The sequence below is a fragment of the Geospiza fortis genome, unplaced genomic scaffold, assembly GCF_000277835.1.
Source record: "Geospiza fortis unplaced genomic scaffold, GeoFor_1.0 scaffold399, whole genome shotgun sequence".
Classification (NCBI taxonomy): Eukaryota; Metazoa; Chordata; class Aves; order Passeriformes; family Thraupidae; genus Geospiza; species Geospiza fortis.
The window spans coordinates 351,679-361,483 of NW_005054560.1; the positions used below are offsets into that span (position 1 = coordinate 351,679).

At 40.4% G+C, this 9,805-nt stretch overlaps 1 protein-coding gene across 1 annotated transcript in view; it reads left to right on the plus strand.

Moving 5' to 3' along the window:
* Window positions 1–9,805, plus strand: part of COP1 (COP1 E3 ubiquitin ligase) — a 119,147-nt gene that overhangs the window by 22,376 nt on the left and 86,966 nt on the right. The window contains exons 8-10 of the mRNA XM_005429630.3: window positions 1,456–1,513; window positions 4,935–5,049; window positions 8,427–8,562. Of these exons, the coding sequence (XP_005429687.2) occupies window positions 1,456–1,513; window positions 4,935–5,049; window positions 8,427–8,562 (309 nt within the window). The remainder of the gene's footprint in view (window positions 1–1,455; window positions 1,514–4,934; window positions 5,050–8,426; window positions 8,563–9,805) is intronic.

Consider the following 9,805-nt stretch of genomic DNA (forward strand, 5'->3'; position numbering starts at 1 on the left):
TCCCTGTTTCATTATGTCATGCAGCCACATCCTAATTTAAAGTTCATTGTCCTCAGCCATGCCTGAAATGGCTCTGCTGTTTTTTCCCTTACAATAGCTTCTGCAAATAATGATTTTTATCCCTCAGATTTTCTTTGTTTGCAGCTTTTGTCATGCCTGGAACAGAAGCCAAATCAATCTCATTTTCCAAGTTAATTTTTTAAGTCTCATCAGTGGTTATGTCTCATCTTCTGTTTCCACTTCCAGGGGAGCTTGAAAACATTCAGAGAAATATTTAAACATTGGTACCATTGGTTCATTCTTCCAAACTTACAGGTGCCCTGCCTGGCATTTCAACCAAACCAATTTGTTTATGAACAAGATTCTCAAGTTTACTCAGAAGTTCTGTCAGCTGCTACATAAGCAGGGATTGGTAAAATTATCTTTGACAAAACTAAGACCTACAGCAGTGTTCTTGAAGCTTTTTAAAGAAACCTTTAGCTTTCCCAGGCAATGCTTAAAGTCTAAGGTTATCTCATAAGAAAGACTAAGAATAATGAGGACAATGATCCCAGCTAGTTTCTTCTCTGTCCAAGTCAAATGACATAGCAGAAGCAAAGCAGTTAAAAAGATTTTTTAGAAATTAATCATGGTGATTTTCATAATGTATTCTGCATAATCAATAAAATTGTCTTCTTTTATGTTAATCTTTACCTGTCCTGGAGGTATATGAAATTTGAGTGATAAGTGTGCTTTTATCTGGCTCTGGTGTCTTACTGTGGGAGCTGAATTTTTTGCCTGTATGTCTAAGAGCACTGAACCACCTGTTTTCTGCTTGGATCAGGAGATCTTTTTGCAATTTTGAAAATTAAATTCCATTATGTTTGCTTGTCTATGCTGTGTTTTGAAAACAGTGATTTAAAAGGTATGTTGTGTCATTATAGATACTATAATATGGTGTAGTATTTTCTAATAATAGTAATCCTGGCTGTCAGTATTTTTTTTAGGTTATTTCTGTATTTCCTTAACTGTCTATTTAGACTAGTGTCTGTCTTACACTGATTTCTCTAGGTTTTCCCTTTCCAGTGTTGATTCAAATGGCAGAGCATTAGACTTCTCTATTTTCTTTCTTTTTTTAAGGAATTGAAAACCAGTGGTAGCATGTTATTTTCAGAATGTCTTGTGCTGCATATTTCATATGAAAGATAGGCATTTGCATTCTAATTAGAAATTATTTGACTGCACTACACATAATTGTGTGTGGCAGCATTCTGCTCTAGGAGAATTCTGTATTTAAGAAAAAAAATATCACTGCTAAACCCCCAAACAAAATAAAACCTTGTGTTCCCTGTCTGTAAAATGGATTTCAAAGGCAAGTATGCTGCAGAATGTCAAGGAGGGAATAGCAAACAGGTTAAAAATGATAAAGGATGGCTGTGCAGTGATTTAAGCAGACTATTTCTTTTATTTTTGCAGTAGTATTATTGACTCCACCGAGTATAGCCAGCCTCCAGGCTTCAGTGGCAGTTCTCAGGTAAGATAATATATAAATGTCTGCATGGGGGGGATGGGAGGGTGAGTGTGGAGGTTGGGCAGGGTTGAGGGGCATCTTCATCCATCTCCAGAGTACTGGTCAGCTGGAGCCTTGAAAATGCTTTTAACTGGTTGTATGGGCAGCTGCAGCTGTAGGAATGATTGTGCCCAGTTGTGAGAGACCTGGTGTAATGTGTTTTGACATCTGACTTTCTTCTTAAAGCTGACTCTTCCATGGAAGGGGGGATTTAGTTTGCTTTTCATGTTCCATGTGGGCAGCACTGGGGAAGGGACACAAATCCCCCAACCTTTTGCCGTGGCTTAAATAGCTCCAGATCAAGCTTAACTTTGAAAACAAAAAAAGAATCTCCAGGCACAGTTACTTCATTTGTCCTCATCAGAGCCTTTTACAAACCATTATAGATTCATATAGAAGGTAAAAAGCTGCATATGGAATGGAACTGTTTGGCAGGCAGCCTCCAAACTGTCTGATCCATAGGGCTTCCCAAATTCCAACCAGCACTTCTGTGGTCTTGCACCTTGGAGGGATTCAGCTGGGCTGGGGAGGTGGCACTCATAACCAGCTCACAGTTCCAGAAAGGTTTTACAGCTTTCATTTGGGCAGATGGAGTGCTGGGCACACTCCAGCTGTGCCTTGGGTGCTCTCTGGTGGTGGTGGTGCTGGACCATCCCTGGCACACACCAGCATGAAACTGGTAAATTAACAGGTTGAAGTGCTGTTGGATTTTATTTGATTTAAAGAAAAAAAAACAAACACCTGGGCACTTATATGTTTAAATACAACTGTGTAACTAACTCATAATTAGAAAATTCCATCTATTAGTCTGTGGGAAAATGCTTGTTGTTCCTGCTACTCTGGTCTTTGGAGGTTTTTGCTTGAACAGAGAGCTGTACTTCTACCACATTTCATAGGTCAGGTGTAATGTAGACGGGGGTGTTATGTTCAGGACTCTGATGTGCTACAGTGTATTTGTTCTCCAGTGACATTACTTGTCTCAGTACTTCCTATTTCAAAGCCAAAATTAATAGCATAGCTACCCTGCTGGTGAGCTCACAAAACAAACAACCTAGACTTTCTAGTCATTCTGTGTGACAGCCTTATTTGTGTGAGAATAATCTTTTTTGTCCTCAAATGTGATTTCTTGTCCTCAAGAGTGCAAGATCTGTACTCTCAAGTACAAATTTTCAAATTAAACTTTAATATATGTTTGGATGGGGAGTTCAAAGAGAACTCTTGAAGTTAAACACTTCTGTTCAAAGGTAGTCTAATTTCAGCAAGACTTTAGCATAAAAAGAGTTTTAAGAATATAAATTAAATTGTGGGGGTTTTTCCTAATTGTCAGTCATGGCAAAAATCACATATTGGGCACTGCTGGTAGTAAGAGTTATCTAGGATGGACTGCACAGCTTTCCTTTCTCAATATAATTACATTGCCCAGAAACATGTTGTTAGGGAAGAATTTATATACCACAAAGCTCTAGGACAGTTCTCTTCCAGAAGATGAGCTTCAGAAGTAAATAGTGGACAAGTCACTTAGGCCCTGGGTAATTCTGTGGGTAGTATTTAATGGCAGTACCTTTTTTCTGCCAGAAATAAGGAGCTTGTGTGCAGCTAAGAAGCTTTTTCATAGTTGTTAGAGGAGTCTTTAGAGTATCTGATGGAGTTCAGACAGTAAAATCACTCCTGAAAACAGAGGAGTTCAATCTGATATTCTCAACTAGGGCAACCCATAGTAGTTTTAGCCATTGAATAAAAACTGCTTGGGTATCTTTTCTACATTTTCTATTTTTTTCTTCCTGTTGCCCAGTATTGCTTAGAAAGTAGTCAGGGAGGAAGCTTCACAGAAAATGAATATCTGTTTTTTGGGCAAAATGTGAGCAGGTTGCCAGCCTGAGACCAGCTCCACAGGGATCTCCCTTGAGAGACAGTGGGCAAACTCTTACCTGATGGATTCCATCTCAGTGTGGACTGGGATCTGGCAGACCAGGCTTGGGTTTGGGTTGTGTCACTCATTGTGTTTCAGGCAGCTTGCCTTAACTTGAGACTGAAATGATTGTTCAGCGCCTGAAGTTGTCTTGAGCCCAAATCACTACTGATGTGCTGAGAGACTGGAGGCTGGTGCACAAAAATTATAAGAAGAGTCTATAGGAGTGTTCTATTAAATGTTTTTTGAAGATGTAAAATTTTAGAAAATGGTACTTGAAGGTATTGATATAGGAGCACCTCCCAGTGTTGTGTGTTGAGTTGGAGCTGCTTTTGAGATGAAACAAGCGGTGAGGACCATGGGTGCTGTCACAGCCAAGTGTGAGCCACCATGTCAGTGTGTGGGAAGTGCTGGCTTGGAGGTTTCACTGCTTGGGGTTTGCTTTTTTCCTGAAATGTTAGATTGCTTTTCATACAGGTACAAACAAAATTGGAGTGGGCTGTAAACTTATTTTGTTCTCTTTGGCTTGGTGGGTGGCTGTAATGAGGACAGGCTGTTCCCCTGCATGGATTGAGGGGGAGTTGGACACGAGGTGGGTTTTGTTAGTGCCATTGAGTAGCATTACAGGCCCTGTACTTGCTCAAGGATGTTGTTCATTAGGGAGCTTGATGGTTCTTAAATCTTTTAAAATGTAGCTTTGAGGATGTGGTATGTGAGACCTTTTAAATAGAACCTAAAGCAAGGAGCTCTTTGTGCTTCTTGTGTAGTAGAGGGTTTCATTCCTTTTCATCACTTGTGATTAAAATGGTGAGTGCTGCATTTTCTGTGTCTGCTCCTGCAGGAAAGATTACTCACGTAGTTTAAATCCTTTTCTCCTACATCTCACTATTACTGTTTGGGTAGGTTGGGAAATGGCTTTAATGATGAGCTTCAGGAACTTCTTTTCAATTAACCTTTGAACTTCATGCTGTCTTCTGCTTCTGCTTTATTTGCTTAGTTTTACAGAGAGTTACTGAGTTGCTTCAAAAGAAGTATTTCAGTAACTAACTCATTAAAGTAAACATTTCCTTCTCTTTTAATGAGCTGTCTGCCAAGGATCTGGGGAGTATTTGTTGTACAATTTGTTTGATTTGTGAAGCTGCAAGTTGGCCTATGCTGTCTATCTGTATAAATGCAAGACAGGACTCCCCAAGGTTTGGGATTGCCTCTCCTGTATGTGAAGCCAGAATCTCTGAACTTACTAAGGTTCAGGAAACAAAAATTGTCTAAAAGCAGGGATTTGTTTTTGTTATGTTAAACGGTGCGGCATAGGACCCTAAGAAATAACTGTTGACGGTCCCAAGATTATTTATTGTCATTTTACACTTCTGACCTATTGCACATATTATATAATTGCTTATAATTGGGTGAAATCTATAGAAGTGAAACCCAGGCGTGGCTTTTAACTTCCTGAAGTGTTGTCCCTTCCCCCCTCAGACCAAAAAGCAGCCGTGGTATAACAGCACGCTGGCCTCGCGGCGCAAGCGCCTCACGGCCCATTTTGAGGACCTGGAGCAGTGCTATTTTTCCACCAGGATGACTCGTGTCTCGGGTGAGTTCTCATGTGGTGTTCCATCTCTGATGTCAGGCACCTCTTGCAGAAAAGCTTTGCTTTTGAGAGAGCAGTTTTCTCTTCTTCCTTGCATGAGAATGTGGCTGTACACATTTGTGTTCCTCAGATCATCCTGTTTTGCTATTCTAGACCAATCTTTGAAGTTGCTAAATTTGGAAAACTTAATCCTGTCACTTTACAGGGGCACATGTAATCCCTTACTGTGAAGGGCAACATCCACAATAAACAATTTCTCTGGTGCCTATTCTGAAGATGAAACTGCCTGAAAGCAGTGGTTGAGTTGTCTTTCCACTAGATGTGGTATAAACCCAGTAGTTAAAAACATTGCTATTGAAATGCTACAGAGGTATAAACATAAATGGATACATTCTCCTGTATTTAGCATGCAAGAGGACATGTGGAGGTTATCCTTTGTGATCTAGATTGTGTCTTGGTTAACAAATGGTTTGGACTACAGAAGCTGAGTGTGCAGCAGTGCTGTTGTCCCATGGGGCACACCTTAGATTTAAGGCCTGTTTGGAGAATTAGAAGCTGTTTTCAAAATTGCTTAGATTGCCTCATTCATAATTGAGTAACAGTGTGACAGCAGCTAGAGTAATTGCCTACAAGATGCATGGGTCTTAATTACACACAAGATGCTCCTAAGAAATGAGAGGGTCAAATAAGTGTGTCTTGAGGGTGAGGAGGGTTGTTCTGTAGCCTCTCTGGAGGAGAAACCAGCGTGGCAAGAAAAGCTTCAGGCAGTGGACTGTGGCAAGCAAGAGATCTGCAGCACTAAGCTTTGAGCTGCAGCCCATATTGAGTGTGACAGACTGCAAGGAAAGCAGCCAGCCCTCAGGGGGTGGGAGACACCACTTGGGGGTGAGAGGAAACCAAGCACAGGTTTCTGCAGGGAAGTATCTGTACTTATAGCCTTGGAAGGCAAGGATCAACATCCCAAGGCAGGATTTCTGGGGTAGAAACCTCTGGTTTTTTCTTCTCCATGAATTTCATTTTAGTGTCTTTAAAATAAATAAATTTTAAAAGTTAATTTATAAATAGCTCCAAATACAAAGGCTGCAGCATGTCTTAGGGAAGCTCACTCTTAAAAGTAAATACATCCTCTACCTACTTGACAGCATGGACTGGCTCAGTTCTCATTGTGCACAGCAAAATGATTTTAACAAGGAATGCAGCATGTTGGGAGGTTATTTCAATATCTGGAAGAATGGAGAAGCACATTGCGTGTGTCCAGCCAGATCCCTGTGAAGTGCTAGCAGGTGCTTTGCAGAATGCACTTCCTCACAGCTCACACTGAGATTTCTTCATGCAGAGCTGTCTTGGTGATGCATAACTGTGTTTATGTAAAAATAAAACTTATTAACCAGGGATAACAAATGGGGCTTTTCCCAGCATTCCCTTGTAGAAGGCATTCTTCTTCATAATTGGAACTATAAATATGAATGCAGTGAAATTGGTTTTTTGTATTTGTATGTGTCAGTTGCACCAAGAGCAGAGGATTTGCAAGTGCAGGTTTTCTCCTAAATAAGGGATAACCTATGATACTTGATTAAGTTTTCCTCTCCTGAGTCATTCCTGCATTTTGACACATTTTAAATGGGATTTAATGTGGATTTAAAGCTTTTTGCACGAAGTGCCTCTGACTGTTTGAGTAGGGAGTGGAGACATAACATTACTGTAATTATCAAATGGCCTTGCACTTTGACGGGGAAAATGTCTTGAGAAATAATATTCTGTTTTCCAGGCACACATAGGGAATAAATTACAGGAGGACTGTGTGCTTGATCTCTAAATGAAGGAAATAGAAGGGTAGCAGCTATTTGTCCCTATCACAGTGCTGAAGGAGAAGAGAGTCTTTGAAAAACCCTGACTGATGTTTGTGTTGCTTCTCGAGCTGTTTCCTGTAGTGGTCAGGGGCTGATGATGTTAATTTAGAGCAGCACTTTGTTCATTTTGCACCTTTTCATCCCTCTAACATAGATAATGTATTTGCTAGTACCCTAAGCATGCTAATTACTAGCCTTCACTGTTCCTTTATATGCTCAAACATTAAACAGTGCATATGAGGGACACTTCAAAATGCCTTGCAAGTATAGAGATAACAATTTCTGATGGCAAGGAATTACCAGAGTGCAGAAATGATTATTCTCTGTTTTCCCATAAGAAATCACAGCTGGATTTTGCTTTTATAGATCAACCTCTCTTTTTTTTCACCCTGGTATTTCCAAGCCTTTTTAATAAGTGGATCTTGTTGTTTCCTTATGCTGCTGATAAGGCTGGCTTAACTAGTGGGTGGAATTTAGTCTCTGGTTATGTGTGGTTTCTCTGCTGCTGCAGTGGATGCTGAGGTGTGCAGTAGCTGTAAACCAGCAGTGTTAATTGGAGTTCCCCTAAAATGAACTGGTGCAGAAAGAAAGTGAGGGTGGAAGCATTAAAGAAAGGATTCTGAGAATTGCTGCAAATTTGGGGGGTCATTATGAAGCCTGAAGGCACTACCTGATGTTTGGCTGTGGATACATGATTATATTGGGAATTCAGCCTTACTTTTCAGGCATTGCTGTAAGTTAGGAATTTTTCCTTATTTACAAAATACTAAAATTGGAAATGGTTTAAGTAAAGTTACGTTCCTACCAAGAAAAGTTAGGACTTCTGAGAATTCAGTGAATGACTTTCAGCTATCTACACTGCAATTTGCTTTTAACTTTTGAAGTAAACTGTTCCATTTCCCACAGAATATTTATCATCATTATTCAAGCTGGCTCAATTTCACCTTGTCTGTTGAAGGTCATAATTTTCACCAAACTTTTAGTACAGGGAGCCTTCTGGTTTCATGCTTGTCTTCCTTCTCCAGCCCTGAAATGACTCTCCCTTAGCTCTGTTGCTTTTGGAATAACAGAGAAGTATTTTTTACTAAAAGTATTTTGAATGTAATCGACACCAAATGTAGACATACTGTAACAGAACAGGGAAAGGGATGTACTTTCACTTCTGTTGAAAACTAGACATGTCCTTTGCAGTGCATTTCAATATGCTTAAAAGTTTTCTGTTAATAATCTATATGACCCACAGGCTCTGAATGTGAGTAAAATAAATGAGCTTACAAAATTGTATTTGACTTCTAGGCAAATTCTCACAGTAGGTTCACCCATCGTTGCAGTGGAGAGATTTTATTTGTGCTCTGAAAAGCTCAGAATGCCTTCAGAGAACGCTAGAGATGAGAGAGAGCCTGGTTTTAACCAAGAATCCTCCCCAAATAACAAGCATCACTCAGACATAGATATTGATTTTTGTGTTTACTGTTGGTTTTACCTTCTTACTCTGTTTCTGCCCCCTCCAATGTTGCTGCCTCTTCCTAGATGACAGCAGAACCACCAGCCAGCTGGATGAGTTTCAGGAGTGTCTGTCCAAGTTCACGCGCTACAATTCTGTCCGACCGCTGGCTACGCTCTCCTACGCCAGTGACCTCTACAATGGCTCCAGCATAGTGTCCAGGTAGGGCACACTGGGTGTTGACCATCTGGGTGTGGGCTGCTGATGAGGCTGACTTCATAACCCATATTAAGCAAGTTCTTGTTGGTGTATATGCCAAAAATATGTATTTCCCAAAAATAGTTTTGCCAGTGTGTGACTGCATGTGACGATTTTGTGACTATCATTGATCTGTGAAGGCACTCAGATACCTCAGTATTATTTCTTATTCCTGTTGGTATTAAGACCAAATCCAGAACCTTTGAGGTGCCAGTATCAGCAGCTGTTGTACAAAGCCTGTTGTCTTCATGTTAGCTTAGCTGTGTTGTAAGTGATGCAGTTCTAGCATTTTAAAAACCAACCATCTTGTTTGGTAGTCTTAAGAATCTGTGATGGTTTTATATTTTGTTGGTAGGTCCAGTCACAATGGCAAATATTAAAAAGCTGAGTTGTTTTTAGCTGTGATTGCTTGAAGTCTTGGGCTTTGGAAGCTGTTTGTAGTGATGAACACACTAGTGAGGGGGTGGTTGTAAAGCCAATGAACAGTTCTGTTCTTGCCAGCAGTTCCTCTGTATCCCAGCTGTGCAGGGTGATCATGTCCTGTGTACTGCTGCTGAAGCTCATCTGAGCCTCCTGTGGACCAAATTTGACACATAGCTGGTGAAATGCTTTTGACTGTCTTTCAACAGAATAATTTTCTTCTAGTTCAGGTCCATGAACCAGCTCCCTTAGGGATCAGGCTGTAATAGAGCACATGAAGAGGATGGGAATTGCTGCAGCACTAACCTTAAACTGGTATCTCCCATGCTGGGGGTTTTGCTTATTTGTGGTAGTTTGTCTTTGGAGCCCCTTGGGGTGGAAAAAATGATGGAATATCTTAACTAGGAAATCTTCTGTGCATGGCATATGTGCAGGACCTGTTTGATCTTCTTGCAAGCACATTTCACTGATTTAAATGTTTGTTCGCAGCAGTCTCTTGAGAGAAGGAGTAGTATCATCCCTGTTTTATATATGGGGAGCAGGAAATCCAAAGAGACCATACCTGAGGTCTTGGAAAAAACATAATGTTGACAAGATAGATAGATTAAACTTGGGTTTTCTGACTTTTCATCTAGTGCCTTAGAAAGGGGCCACACAGAAAGTGACAGAAGAGCTTGAATGTTTGTTGAGGGACCCCCAGAAATTTGCACTATTGAAGAAATTGGAGGCATTGTGTAGCACAGATTTTGTTTAAAGCAGCATTGATTCCTTAACTACTGCAATATGT